The 16,329-nt window shown below is 32.7% G+C and overlaps 1 protein-coding gene across 2 annotated transcripts in view; it reads right to left on the bottom strand.

Annotated features, from left to right (window-relative positions):
* IBTK (inhibitor of Bruton tyrosine kinase) overlaps positions 1-16,329 on the bottom strand; it is a 77,120-nt gene that overhangs the window by 4,378 nt on the left and 56,413 nt on the right. For both annotated transcript variants that reach the window (XM_015600424.2, XM_006926357.3), the window contains exon 26: positions 5,476-5,622. In XM_015600424.2, the coding sequence (XP_015455910.1) occupies positions 5,476-5,622 (147 nt within the window). The remainder of the gene's footprint in view (positions 1-5,475; positions 5,623-16,329) is intronic.

Genomic DNA, 16,329 nt, shown 5'->3' with positions numbered 1-16,329 from the left:
TGGCTCAAATATCACCTTCTCTCTGCTCCTACTGCACTTCAGTTACTATTACAGAGCTTCATATGCTGTGCTCTTATTGTTTACAAGTCTGTCTTAACAGTAGTCTCTCAAGGTACAGGGCTATGTTTCATTCATCTTTGTATCTCAGTGTCTGGCAGAACACCTGGAACATAGCTGTTGTGAAAAAGTAATTAGAGAATAAATAACTGAGGCAGAAAACCAAAGAATTTTAAATATGGGATAAAATAAAAGCAGACTATTTTCCTAAAAAGTTCCTTATTCCTTTGAATTACTAGTAATTTTTTTCTCCAAATGTAAGCAGTGAAATACAAATGGAAATGAAAATAGGTATAGTTACAGGGTTCTTAGTTTTAAGGAAGTTCTATGCTGCATTCCTGACCTATGACATCCAAAATAAGAGAAGTCTCCAGGATAAAATAAAAGATGACCATGAGAAAATTTAAGCCAAAGAGATGAACTAGAAAGCTTTGGGATAAACATGTTATGAGGTGATGAGAATCTAGATTAAGATGACTATAAAATAAATGGAAAAATTCTACATTCTGTTGGAATAGATAACTAACTTAAACAGAGTCTTGGTTAAGTTCCTTGAAAGGTCCTAAAGTCAGTCTAAGGCCTTCTGGGGCATAAAAGCATAACGCAAAACAAAAACAGATAATGATTGAAGTGGTGCTCAAAAATCATCCTGATGTCTGGAGATCGGCTAACGTGTTTTGACACTTTCAAAGAAATTCAAAAATAATGTTGAGCCAATCAGTATTTAAATGTTAAGCTATAAGCTCTGTCTTAAAAAATGGTATATCACTGGCTAACAGAATTAAATATTAGGACTAAAGTATCTTATATATGCCTTGTTAAATCAAAGTTAAGCAATCAGAGCTTACGTATAACTATGTAACATTTTATAATTTATAAAGTACTATCATATATATTATCTGATTAAGCCTTAATAAACCTATGAGATAGGAATCACTGTTCTCATTTCATGTGTGATGAAACATATTCAGAAAGGTCCACATGCAAGGGCTATTCTAAGTGTTAGACTGAAACTCAAATCTGATCATAGAATTATAATCCTAGAATTCTTTCCACTAATGACTTTTCAATGGATAATTTCATTAATTACAAATTTATCCAAACAACTTGAAGTCTGTCAAAATTTCATCTCAGAATGAAGCAAAACTGCTAAACAAAATGGAACTATTATTAAACAAGTATAAAAAACATTCTAAGCTTTCAGAAAATATAGCATTATTAAGCTTAAGGTATTTGCAACACAGAAATAGACATCTCAATAGACAATTTGTATAAAATTTATGTAGGCTAGCTAAAATCTTTCAAATACTTTCAACTGAAGGATATTAATCATGCTGAATTTAGACTTTAAGAGGAATAAATTACTTTTTTGCTCATACAAGTGACTTTTTAAAAAATTTGTTATTAGCTTAACTACAAAGATTTTTATATAAGATTAGAGCTGATATAGTGATTTTGACTGACAATTAGTTTTTCTCACGAATTAGAAACACAAGACCACATTTTCTGCTCAGAATTATATAAAGAGTTATTTATGAAAAAGATTTTTAAAAAATGTTTTAATGATATAAAATATATACAAAATAATACTGCACATCAACTGTAATTGTAAAATAAAAATAAAACACTTTAAAATGAAAAAGAACCCATAAGTAACAATAAACAAATAGAAATTGCATAAATCCCTCTTTTCTACATTTAACCAACCTCCCAAATAACATTGTTATTCTTGGATTTCCTTAGCCTTGGGGGAAAAAAATTACATTTTCTACAATTAAAACAAGAATGTGTGATTGGTAGAACTTCCTGAGATAAGCCCCCCAATCCCTGCCACTCCCCCTCCCCAATTCCCTAAAGAACCATAAGCATTCCTGTCTTCTTGCTTAATTCCCACTATTTCCTCTGTTTACACTGTCCTTTCTCCTCTCCATTTAAAAATCCCATCCTATGTTCAAAAGCTTGTGGCAATGAAATAGATCAATATTTTTTCTAGTATTATTTATATGACCATAAGGATAATGATGGAATATTTGGAATTGAATTTGAAATGTTTATGAACTAATACTCAAGCCTTTCTTCCTCAATGAAGTTTTCCTTACAACTCTAGCCATAATTTTGTCCTTCTCTGAGCCACTCATCTGGCACTTAATCATATATTACTCTGTAATTTCTTTAATACTGTTATATTGTACTATAATTTCATTCTTGTTCTGTCATTTAATTTCCATGTATGCATATTTAGACTTACCAACTAGATATCAAATACATTTAATGATGGGCCTGTGTATTATATATTTCTATATACCTGAGAGGCCAACAGATTGTTGTACATATATCAGGTGTCCCATAATTTAGTGAATTAATATTCTACTTCATCCGTTATGTTTTATTATTTCCTTTTTAAAAAAACTTATGATTACATAGTTTTGATGAAATTAAAAAATGAAACTCAAGCTGTTTTCTTTCTCAGTGATCAGATAACACACAGCTATTTAAAACATTAACTTCCACTTACCAAACAGCCAAGGTAAGGATAGAATGATACTATCACACATTCCTTTAACTAAAATTTCCAAAGCACTATAACGGCATACCCTACTTTTCATAATTAAGTGCCCTGATGTTATAGCACACTCTAGTGATCAACTATGAAACCACAGATCCTTAATATTAAGAGTTCCATGACAAATAAAAATATCCAAAATAAGATATTTTAATATATATTGTTAGTATTTAAAATATTTAAAATTTACAAAAATGAACTTGTTTATAACTTAAAGTTTATACACTTAAGGCATAAATTTGCTATATCAGAAACAAATGTTACTTGAGAGAGAGCTACAATTTTATTTCATTTATTTATCCCGTCATTCACTAAATGCTGACTGAGCACCTACTAGATGCTAAGAAACATTTTAAGCATTGGTGAAGAGCAAAGAGATCAATCTTCTTTGCTCTCACTGAACACATAGTTGAATACACAGATATTAAAATACTTGTAACAGAAACCATTAAACAAAGAATCACACTAATATTAAGTATAACTGTGAAAACTGAAGAGTGAGAAGTGTGATGAGTGAGAAGTGCGTTGAGATCATATAACAGGAAACAGACCCTGAAAGGGAAGTCAAACTTCGCCAAAGAATATGGCTGAATGGAAACTGAAAGAAGAATCAGAGTCAACTAGTCAAAGGGTATATAGGTGGGAAGAAGTAAATTGTATCTGAGAAACCAAGAGAAGGCCAAGATGGCTGGAATACAGAAATCATGTTAAAAGATGATCATCAAAAGGTTGGCAGGAGCCAGACTAGGTAGGCATTGAAGGCCATATAAGAATTCTAGCTTTTATCCTAAGAGCAGTAAAATCTGTGCTTGAAAAAGAATACACTGCCTTAATGTACTGAAAGAAAAGAAGAAAGGCCATGGCAGGACCGGTTAGGAGGCTTACTCAGGTAGCCTAGGTAAAAGATCACAGTAGCCTGAATGAAGGTGACGGGAGTGGAGATTAAATTTAATATATGGATTTGAGAAATATTTGAGATAAAACTGGAATGTCCTGATGATAGACTGGACATTGGTAAGGAAGATGGACATGCCAAAGATTTGCAAATGCCACTTATCGAGTAAGAAAAATCAGGAAGAATGAGCTCTTCAATATATCACCTGTGTTTTTGTTTCAGATTTTGGTTTTATGAGAGAGGTATAAGAAAAAAACATTAAGTTTGGTTTTGGACATAAAGTTTAGGGTATTTCTAACATTCAAATAGAATGAAGGCAGTTGGATAACTAAGTCTGAAGCTCAGATAATAGATGTGGGCAGGCAATATAAACTTTGAGTCTCTAGTGTACAGGTAATAATTGAACATAGCTCATGGAACAGACAGTGTAGAAATAATATAGAATGAAATGAGAAGATGACCGGAGTACAAGTCATATAGAAAGTCCATGGTGTTGGCAATATGAAGGTCACTGGTGAACTTAGCCTAAATTGTTTCAGTTTAGTAATGAGACTGGAAGCCAAAATAGATTATGAAGTGAGTAGGAGCTGCCAGCTCTTTTGAGAAATCTGGCTGTGAAGGGAGTAGGTGATTGGTAATGAGAGAACAATTGCTAGAAAAAAGTGTGGGGTTGAGTAAGGAATTGATTATCTTATCCCAGAAGACAGAGACCTGAGCATATTCAAAACCAGATGGGAAAAATCTACGTAAAAGGAAAAGGTTAAATATCCACAAGAAAAGACAGGGATAATTATTAGTTTAAGGCTTCTGAAGTGGAAAAGGGTTAAGATACAAGCAGAAGTATAAATATTAGCCTTAGACGGGAAGGGTAACTCTTCTATTGCAAAACAAAAGAGGAGGATAAGATGAATACAAACAGAAGCAGATTTGTGTGTCTCACAGTAGGAAAATAAAGAAGTTACATACCTTTCTATTTAAAAACATGGACATCACTACAGGACATCACTCATGATACAACTTTAAAAAAAAAACTTTTTCTTACGTCAAAAAAGACTGTATTATATTCAGTTTTTAAAAATACAAAAGATGTAGAGTCATTACAGAAGATAACAGATAACTGAATTTTTTCTAATTAAAAATATTTGCCTGGAATAGACAACTCTAATAAGAGATGTATATATGACTATTTTAAAACATTTGATTATCATTATGTACGTAATAGATACAAAACATATGTGGTATGTATGTGTACAAGTGGCACTCAAATGTAGTTAGACATAAACATCATTTTTACTGTCAAAGTTTAACAACACTAAAGGTACATGTATGCATTTACGATATAAACTTCTTTTAAAAACATTGGACTTTAAAAATCAGTATCAAAAATAGCTAAAGAAACAACTAGAAACACTCAAAGGTCCAGCAACAGATGTATACAGACTGTTTCATATCCATAGTGAAAAACTACTCAGCAATAAAATGGAGTGAACTATTGATACACATAACAACTTGGACCAATCTCAATATGTGCTGAGTAAAAAAAAACAGATTATTTAAAAAATTACATACAGAATGAATCTATTGATATGAAACTCTGGAATAGACAAGCTAGTCTATACTGACTGAAGCAGGTTAGTAGTGGCAGAGGGAGTAGGATGAGAAAGGGAGGCAGGGATTACCAAGAGAACTTCTGAGAATAACAGTTATATTCACTGTCGAAGGTGGCTGGTGATGATGGTTTAACAGGTGTATGTGTATGCCAAAACTTCAAATTGCTTACTTTAAATATACAGTTTATTGTAAGCCAATTATACCAAAATAAAACTTATAAAAGACATGTTAATTTTGAATGTAAAAGAATGTATAAAAATCTGCCTTATAAAAATTTAAAGACCACTTCAGAACATAAAACCACCATAGAACATTTTACAGTAGAAAATGTGTAAGTTTATTTTATTACCTTACAACTTTTGGAGCCTGGGAATTCTCAATTCCTTTAAAACAAACTTTTTTGATATGATCTCCTGAATTATGGCCAGTAATAGATTTTTTTTCTTCTAAGAAATCCCGGAATGACTTGGATGAAAATGAATGTAGAGAAGATGACCTGTAAAAGACACCAAATATCGTGTAAAATATCCATTTTTTAAAAAACGTCATTGCTAGAAGCCACAAGGGGACAATGGAAAGAACGTAGGCCAAAAATTTAACAATGATATTATATAATTACAGTTTTCAATGCAATGTTGGATTCTTGCTGTCAACTGTGAACTAATCAAAACTATGTGATAAGAAAAAGCAATATAGACTAACACTGGAGGGAACCCAGATATTGAATGATAGCAGTGATATTAAAAACAGCTATTATAACTATGCCTCAGGTAACAACAAAACCTATGCTCAGCAAATTAGAGAATAAGTAAGCTCAGTAGAGGAAATGTTACTTCTGCTGAATAATGCTGGTAATGTTACTTCTTGATTTGAGTTCTGCTTGCATTTAAGATGTGTTCGGTTTGTGAAACTTCAACAACCCAAACACATAACTGCACTTCTGTGTATATATATGTTTCAATAACATTATTTAAAATTTAAACCTAATTTTACATGCACAGACTAGAAGAAATAAAATTTAAGTTGACCTAAATAATAAAAAATATAAAATCAATTACACCCAACACGATATTTTGAGAATTAGTTAAGTATAATGTATTTTAGAATACTAACCACCAAAAAAGACAAAATAATCAAAAATTACCTATACAGATTTAGCTTCCAAAGACTGCATACTCAGATTTTTATGGTATCAGAATCTTTTCATGTAGCGATTTTTTTTTTTTTTTTTTTACTTTACAATCAAGAATGTAAAAAGGATTTGCAAGATGGTAGTCACATAGGCACATAGGCTCTGTTGCTAGACTGGGTTCAAATCTTGGCTCTGCCACATGCTGGCTTTGACTCTGACTTTGATTTAACCTCTATGCTTCAGTTTCCTTATTAATAACATGTTCTCCATCATAATGGTGGTTATGAGGATCAAATATTAATTTATGTATTTAAAACTACTTGATTCAGAGAAGTGTTATGTAGATTTATTACTATCCAAAATTTTCACAGCATTTAACAAAACTAAAATTTTGATTTAAGAGAAAAAGAAGAAAATGAGAACACAGAAGTTCTGGCATGAAGAAATATATAAACAGTTAATAGGCTTAGTATCTCTTTCCTTCCTAGAATCTGATTTAAAAAATTTAATTCAAAAAGGACCGACCATTAGTTAATACAGTTAATTTGTACACTAGAACTACAGTGTACCTTTAGTACAGTTTTCAGAATCCATAACATTTGTACACTAGAACTACAGTGTACCTTTAGTACAGTTTTCAGAATCCATAACATTAATCAAAATTATGAACAATCATTAAACAAATTCTTAATCTTATTTTAATTTTTTTCCTATTTACAGAAAACAAAATGGCCATTGTTAATAAGTGAACACAAATGATAACTGGATAATTCCCTAAAAAGTTAAATTCATACTTTGAAGAAATCATAAAATCTGCACCCAGATTAAGCTCATAAACTATTTAGGGTACCTCATAGAAAAGCAAGGCCTTCTGACTCTGACCAAATCGTATTTGCAAAACACTTTACATACATCATCTCATTTAATCCTTACAACAATCCTGACAGAGAAGAATTTTCATCACCACCTATGTTTAAAAGAGTACAACCAAAGTTCAGGGATCTCAACAACCATAGGATCACCAGAGATGAGGCAGGACTGGGATCCAAACCCAATTCTTAATGACCACAAAACTCATACTCTGCCATCTAGTCTACTACTGCCCTCAATAAGAAATCAAGACAACAATGCTCCTCAAAAAGTGCCAAAGGTAACACAGATGGGAGGAAAATGAGAATGATTCACTTTGTTTTGTTAGCATATGAGCTCAGCATCCATTCATAACAAAATAAGCTAAAATTTATCAAAATTCTGTTTAATCAATAAAGATTAAATCAGTACAAACTGCTTCACATAAGATTTTTCTTTAAAAAAGTTCACCAAAACTTAATACTTGTTAAGGAAATCAGTTATTCATGTGAACATATAGCAAAAGTAATAATTCATTTAAATAATAACAAACATTTATGTATTTGATTATACGATGTTGATAGTGCTATCCTAAAGTGTTCCATGTATTAACTCACAATACTCCTGTGAATCAGGTACTGTATTAGCCGCTTTATGGACAAGAAAAGTAAGACAGAAAGGTTAAATAACTGACCTAAGTTCACAATGCTACCAAATAACAGATTCACAATTTAAATTCAGGCAAGGCTCACTCCAGAACTCCAGCTTAATCACTATACTGTTGTGTCCACATTTAAGTCATTTACTCTAAGTAAAATCTTACATCATTATGAGAGATTTTCTTATTTATATCAAAAACATGACCTACTAAGGTATATATGTTAAAAATATTTCTTCAAAAGGAACTTAATCTGACTTTATCACAAAAATTTCCTTCAAACACATGCATACACAGAACATAAATTATATACATATACGAAAGAACCACTCCCCATTGTCTCACCACTCCTTTCTCTTCACGAAAGCATACATACCTGAAGGTTTCTATTGATAAACAAGCTAACTATGGTGTACAATGTTAGCATTAGCCATCTGGGAATACTGCTGGCAATTACTCTTACCAGAAAATCCAATAAATGTCTCCTATAAGCAATTCATGCCTCTAAATACAAAAACTTCACAATAACGTGTAGAAAAAGCACAAGTTGTCAGATTCACTATAATGGTAATCTGGGGACTTCTAGATGTAGTAAGCGATATTATAAAAAGGTAGTTATAATAAACATGTCCTTAAGAATAAGTACAGAAGCTGTGGCACATATATACAATGGAATATTACTCAGCCATAAGAAGAGATGAAACACTGCCAATTATGGACCGTGAGAAAATCATGCTAAGAAAAATAAGCCAGACTGAAAAAGTAGAAAATCACATGATATCACTTAGATGTGTGATATAAACCTAAAAGCAACAAGTGAACAGGACGAACAGAGACACGGGGACATACATGGACAATGGACTACCAGAGAGTAGGGGGTGGGGGAAGAGAAGAGAGGTAGACAGGGTAAAGGGGGTCAAATATATGGGGGTTGGGGGCGGTGAAGTGAGTAAAGGGGATCAAATACATGGTAGTTGAAGGAAAATAGACTTTGGGTGGTAATCGCATAATAGAATATATATATATATCAAATTATAATGTACACCTGAAAATTATATAATTGTATTAACCAACGTTACTCCAATAAACAAAAAAAATAAGTACAGATAACAGTACATTCAAAATATCTTAAATTCACATGTTCATTAATCATGCACAGTATTTACCTATAAAATGTCTTATGTAGATTTCTTTAAATTAGTTATATTATTCTTTCCACTGATCATGCCATAATTTGAAACAGTATCTGATTTCCCACAATTTTACTTTTCCTAACTCATAGACTCTGGCTATTTTCCTTCTCAGCAGCCAGAGAAACTTCATGGAGAAGCATTTGTAGACATCTGTAGCCACATAAAAAATTAATCAGGATTTGTTCCTCAGCTAAAGCAGCCCTGAAATTTTTGCTTTAATGAATAAAATTTCTAGTTCTAAAAAATTATATAATTAAAATTAGTGAAATTAAATAATTGAAATTTATTGGTTAGCTCTAAATGGAATTTGAAAGAACTTATATCATAAATCAAGTCAGGCAACAAAGACTGTGCATTCTCTCACTCAAGATGACTGGTGAGAAATGTTGTATTATTTCTCCAGGTAAAACACTGGATAATGAAAAGTGGCCAACTCCCATATACACTTGATGTTTTCATGTTTGATTTAAAATCCGCCTGGTTAGAACTTTGTTGTAATGCAAGAACCAATTACTTTTAATACTTAACATACACGCCTAACTGCTGGTAGCAGGAGTACAACTATTTACTGGAAGTCATAAAGACTTGGTGAATTAATGTGTGAAGAAACTAGTGAAAATCCTTACTACGACTAGAAGCAAACTTAGAGAGCTGCTTTGTGATCTGCTAATGAACTGTACATTAACCTTAATATTAGAGTATAAAAACATCTAAGGAAATAAAATCGCATTAAATAATTCATCAGGAAGATGAAGATGTACCTTTGTGAAATTTTTTTAAAAACTTAATAAATCACTACAATAATTAATACATTCTATAAAAACAACCTGTAAATAAGAGTAAAGTGCTAATTTTAGATTAATTTTCTACTTTTTACAAACTTTAAATTTTTTACAAAGTTTAAATGTTACAAACTTTGTTTAGGCCACGTTCACAAGGGATATTTTCAGGAAAACAAATCTATTCCATTTTTAATTTCTTCAAGCATATACTATATGTATTTACACCCTATGTCTATCTGATTTAAAATCAAGCAACACACTAATGCAGCATTCTAAGGAGTCAAGAAAATTAACAACCTAATAATTATTTCCATTTATACTAAGCATGCATCAAAATTCAGGAATAAACATTAACCACTTTATGTAAATGTGTTCTTAAAATTTCTAACAAATGGTTTCTAATCTGTGCCATTAACTTCGGAAAAAATTTCCATAATCAAATAATAAATTATATGTATTTTATATATGCTTTATACATATATATTTATACATACATATTAACATACATATCTTACATACATATATTTCACAGTCCATTGTTTAATGAGTATAAATAAAAGCAGTACATAAATTTTAAAGAATTTAGCAGAAATGACATTTTATGAAAATGTGATTGGAAAATTTAAATACAAATGAATAATTGTTTTTAAATAATTACAGTTTATTTTGTTTTTATGATTTTTTTCATTTAAGTATAGTGGATATACAATATTAATTTCAGGTATGCAATATAGTGATTTGACATTTTTATGCCTTACAATGTGATCACTCCACTAATTTAGCAGAAATTTAACAAAATAAAATAATTGGTCAAATTTTCTTGGTGTCCCAAAATACATAAAATTCATTATTCATTTGTATTTAAATTTTCATAAAATAAATGTATAATAAACATCTCTTAGGTTTCAGTCAAGAAAAAAATACCCTGATTATATTGTTGGCCAAATTTTATGGCATCTTTGTTCTTATGTTTCTAGAATTCTCTTTAACATGCCATTATAGATTTCTTTTGAAATTTAGATAGTCCTTTCAACATGGAAATCTGAGCTCATATTGCTAATAATTATGGAGAAAATTTTTTCTGAATTTGAAAATCAAAGTCTGAAGTTTCAGATACATGACTACTTTAATCCACTCCCTGAAATCCCATATAAAGTAAACATGGCCAGTAATTAGAAAGGCACAAACCCACAAAGGCAAAAAGTAAAGCATTAAGACAATGGCAAACTAAAATGGAAAAGAGCTAGAGAGATCACTGACGTAATGGAAATAAAGGAAAGCTAATTCTCATCAGCTGAAATGGTAGTAGGGTGTAAAGCTCAGAACCCTGAAAAGGCTCATATATTGGAACCATCTTATGTTATCAGATCCTGAAGTAGGCATGAGGATGAAAACACGAAAATTAGTCTAAAGATTACTTATGGAGTGGTAAAGAATGTCAGAAATCCTCCCTATCTCCATGTGGTCAGATGACTGTACCTCCTCTACCTTAGTAGAAGGAAAGTGTGATTGAAAATCACTAGAGGCAGGTAAAGTCCACATTGAATGGAGAGGTATATGAAAATCTATACCAAATGGTGAGAACCTTAGCCCCTTGAGCCTAACCTCTTTACCCTCCCTAATCAGCTTCCAGAATGCTGGCAACCAAATATGAAAATTAAGAGACAGACCCAGGAGAAAAAACATGGAAATACACAGTCAACCTGTTCCACACAGAAACACAGAGCTTCCAATCAAAACTTAAAAACAATAAAACATAATTAAACTACAAAACATACAAAGTATATAAACATGAATGTAAATCGAAGACTTTTTAACTTGTATAAATGTAATTATAAAGTTTTTTTTTTAATCATTACGATCAGTTTTTTGTAAATTTTGTCATTTAGGTATAATGAGTATATTAGTTTCAGATGTACAATATAGTGATTTCACATTTTTATGCCTCACAATGTGATCGCTAAGTCTAGTAATCATCTATCACCATGCAAACATATCATCAGATTATTGACTATATTCCCTTTCATTTTTTTAATTCATCCCCCCACCCCATCTCTTTTGGTAACCATCCCTTTGGTCTGTTTCTATGAGTCTGTTTGTTTTATGTTTTACATCCCACATATATGTGAAACAATACAGTATTTGTCTTTTTCTTACTTTTTCACTTAGCAAAATACCCTCTAGGCCCATCCATGTTGTCACAGATGACAAGATTTCATTCTATTTCTGCGTATTATTCCATTGTGTGTATGCAAATCTTCTTTACCCATTCATCTATCAATGGTTGCTTCCATATTTTGCCTGCTGTAAACAATGTTGCACTGAACAGAGAGGTGGGTGGTTTGTATCTTTTCTAATTAGTGTTTTTGTTTTCTTCAGATAAATACTCAGAAGCAGAATTTGCTGGGTCATATGGTAGACTTATTTTTAGTTTTTTTCAGGAATATCCGTACTTTCTTCCATAGTGGCTGCACCAGTTTGCAGTCCCACCACAAAGACTGCCTTTTCCCCACATCCTTGCCAATATGTTATTTGTTGACTTTTTGATAATAGCCATTTCTGACAGGTGTGAGGTGGTATCTCATTGTGGTTTTGATTTGCATTTCCCTGACAATTAGTGATGTTGAGCATCTTTTCATACCTACTGGCTATCTGTATGTCTTCTTTGGAGAAATGTCTTTTTGTGTCCTCTGCTCATTTTTTGATTGGACTGTTTTTGTTGTTGAGCTGTATGAGTTTGATATGTTTTGGATATATCATTTATGAATATATTCTCCCATTAAGTTATTTTTGTTTTGTTAATAATGGTTTCCTTTACTGTACAGAAGCTTTTTAGTTTGATTAAGTCCCATTTGTTTGTTTGCTTTTGTTTCCCTTGCTCGAGGGGATGCATCCAAAAAGACGTTATAGACTGATGTCAGATAATTTACTACCTGTTTTTTTTCTAAGAGTTTCATGGTTTCAGGTCTTTAACACATTTTGAGTTTATTTTTGTATGTGGTATAAAAGAGTGGTCCAGTTTTTGTTTTTTGTTTTTTTTTTTTTTGCTTCTGTCCAATTTTCCCTACGCCACTGTTGAAGAGACTACTATTACTCCATTGTATATTACTCCATTGTCAATTAGCTGACCACATAAGCAAGGGTTTCTTTCTGGGCTCTCTATTCTGTTCCATTGATCTATGTGTGTTTTTGTGCTAGTATACTGTTTTGATTATTATAGCTTTGTAGTATAGTTTGAAATCAGGGAGCATTATATGTCCAATTTTGTTCAAGATTGCTTCAGCTATCTGTGATCTTTTGTGGTTCCATAAATACTTTCTATTTTTCTATTTCATTTATTTCTGCTCTGCTCTTTATTATTTCCTTCCTTCTACTTACTTTGGGTTTTGTTTGTTCCTCTTCTTCTAGTTTCTTTAGGTGTAACTATAGATTGTTTATTTGGGACTTTTCCTGCTTCTTGAGGTAGATCCATATAACTATAAACTTTCATCTTATAACTGCTTTTGCTGCATCTCATAAATTTTATAAGGTTGTGTTTTTCAGTTTAATTTGTTTTAAAGTAGTTTTGATTTCCTCTTGATCTACTGGTTGTTTAGAAGCATGTTTTTAATTTCCACATATTTGTGTCTTTTTCCAGTTTTCTTTCTGCAGTTGATTTCTAGTTTAATGCCATTGTGGCCAGAAAATATTCTTGATATAATTTCAATCTTCTTGAATTTCTTGAGGCTTGTTTTGTAGCCTAGTATATGATCTATCCTAGTATATGAAAATGTTCCATGTGCACTTGAGAAAAATATGTAATCTACAGTTTTTGGATAAAGTGCTCTATTAATGTCTATAAAATTAAACTAGTCTAATGTATTTCAGGCCATTATTTCTTTATTAATTTTCTGTCTAGATGGTCTATCCATTGAAGTAAGTGGAGTATTAAAGTTCCCGACTATTACAGTATTACCGTTAATTTCTGCCTTTATGTCCATTAACATTTGCTTTACATACCTGGGTACTCTGCTGTTGGTTGTATAAGTATTTACAAATGATATATCCCCTTCTTGAATGGACCTCTTCAGAATTATGTAATGTCCTCCTTTGTCTTTTTACGTTGTTTTGAAGTCTATTTTGTCAATATAAGTACTGCCACACCAGTTTTCTTTTCGGTTCTATTTACATGGAATATCTTTGTCCCTCTCTTTACTTTCAGAGTGTGTCTTTTGATCTAAAGTGAGTCTCTTGTAGGCAGCATATAGGTGGATCATATTTTCTTAACCATTCTGCCACCTTATGTCTTTATTTTTTGACTTAAAAAACAAATTTATTGTCTCATATTCTGGAGGCTAGAGGTCTGAAATCAAGATTTTGGCAGAGTTGGTTACTTCTGAAGGCTGTGAGGGAGAATCTGTTCCATGCTTCTCTTCTAGCTTCGGGTAGTTTGCTTTCTTTGGTGTTTGTTGACTGTTGCAGCATACCTCCATTCTTCACATGGCAATTTCTCTATGTGTCTCTCCTTATGTCTTTTTTTCCCCTTCTTTGTCTTTTAATTGAAGCTTTTAGTTCATTTATGTTTAGAATAATTGATGGGTATGTGCTTATTGCCATTTTGTTGTTTTTTGGTTGTTTTTGTTCTCTACCATTTCTTTTTGATTTGTTGGTTCTGTTTTGACTGATTCCTTTCTCTTCGCTTTTTGTGCACTTTTTGTGTATTTTTGGTTTATGGTTACCATGAGGTTAATATATTCCCATCTATATCTAACAGTCTATTTTAAGCTGATAGGCATTAAAGTCCAATTACATTCTAAAAGCAGTACATTTTTATTGCCCTCTCCACTGGTTCTTTTATATCTTTTTGTTTTGTGTAACTCGATTACTTATTGTCCTTATAGTTATTTTTGTTACTACTGTCTTTTAACCTTCCTATTAGCTTTGTAAGTGGTCAACTCACTATGATTATTGTATATTTGCCTTAAGCAGTGAAATTTTTTCCTTTCCTTTATTTTCTTATTTCTGGTAATGGCCATTTCTGCATAAAGAAGACTCTTCAACATTTCTTGTAAGGCTGGTTTAGTGGTTGTGAACTTCTTTAGTTTTTGTTTGTCTGGGAAACTTTCTTCAAATCTGAATGATAACCTTGATGGATATAGCATCCTGGGTTGCAGATTCCATTTTTTCATCACTTTAAATACCTCCTGCCATTCCTTTCTGGCCTGTGAAACTGCATCTAAGAAATCAGCTGATAGCCTTATAGGGTTTTCTTTGTATGTGACCTGATGTTTCATTCTTGCTGCCTTTAAGATTGTCTCCTTGTTCTTAATGTTTGCCACTTAAATTACAGTATGTCCTGCTCTAGGCTTGGAACTCTGTGCTTTCTATTTTTAGACATTATTTCTTCGAATACTCTTTCTGCCCATTTCTCTCTCTTTCAATCAATCATCTCCACCTCCCCCTCCTCCTCTTCTTCTATCCCAGAGATGTCTTATACTATCCTCATTTAAAAAATTTTTTTTTTCATTTTGCTGTTCTGATTGGGTGATCTTCACTATGCGGTCTTCTAGGTCACTAATCTATTATTCGGTATGAACCAAACTGATGTCAATTCCTTCTAAAGTATTTGTCATTTCTGACTGGTTCTTTATTATATTTTCTCTTTGTTTCAGTGCTGAGTTCCTCTATTGTACTCTCAAGTTTGTTGAGCATCCTTATGACCATTTCTTTGAAATCTTTATTAGGCAAATTACTTATCTCCGTTTCATTAGAGTTTTTCTCTGTAGTCTTTTCTTGTTCCTTCATTTGGGGCATATCCTTCTGCCTCCTCATTTTGTATGACTGTGTTTTTTTCCTATGAGTTGGAGAGAACAGCTATTATCTCCCAGTCTTGAAAGAGTGGTCTCTGTATAGATTGTGTTGAATAGTTTTGGCAGGCTGGTTATAGTCAGAGCTGAAACATGCAGTGCCTACTATGTCGCCTGGCGTGCGCATGCTCTCTTGCCTTTCTAATCTGGGTAGGGCTTCCTAATCTTGCTTTAACTGTCTGTGATCAGAGCAGGGTTACTTTGCACACTTGCAGCTCAAAGCCCTACTAGCTCTGCCCTTTCTGTGGGTGGGGCAGCTACCATGCGCACATAGCCGTACATTACTAGTTCTGTACCCTTTCCAATGCATCTCTTCATGTGCCACACCCCTCTCACTCCATACAGGCAGCCCTGACTGCATTCCCTATTACTTTAATTGTAGGCCCTCTGAGCAGGGCCACTATGCATGCCTGCTTCTCAATGACCTACTAGCTCTGCCCTTTCTCTAGCTAGGGCAGCAATATGTGCGCAGAGCAACACCCCACTCACTCCATTCAGGGCAGCTCTGCATGTGGGTACCACAAAGTTTTCATAGCTCCGCACTTTCTTCAGGTGGGGCAGCCCCGCGTGTGTGTTTAGCAGTGTCCCACTATCTCCACACTTTCTCTGGACAGGGCAGTTCCACATGCAAGTACCATAGCATTTTACTAGCTCTACACACTCTCTAAGAAAGACAATCCTCACGTGAGCACACAGTAGTGCTCCACTATCTCTGAACTTCTTCTATACAGAGTAGCCCTGCA

The sequence above is a fragment of the Pteropus alecto genome, unplaced genomic scaffold (assembly GCF_000325575.1).
Source record: "Pteropus alecto unplaced genomic scaffold, ASM32557v1 scaffold7, whole genome shotgun sequence".
Lineage (NCBI taxonomy): Eukaryota > Metazoa > Chordata > Mammalia > Chiroptera > Pteropodidae > Pteropus > Pteropus alecto.
Note: the sequence above shows the minus strand (reverse complement) of the source record. Positions and strands in the feature narration are given on the sequence as shown.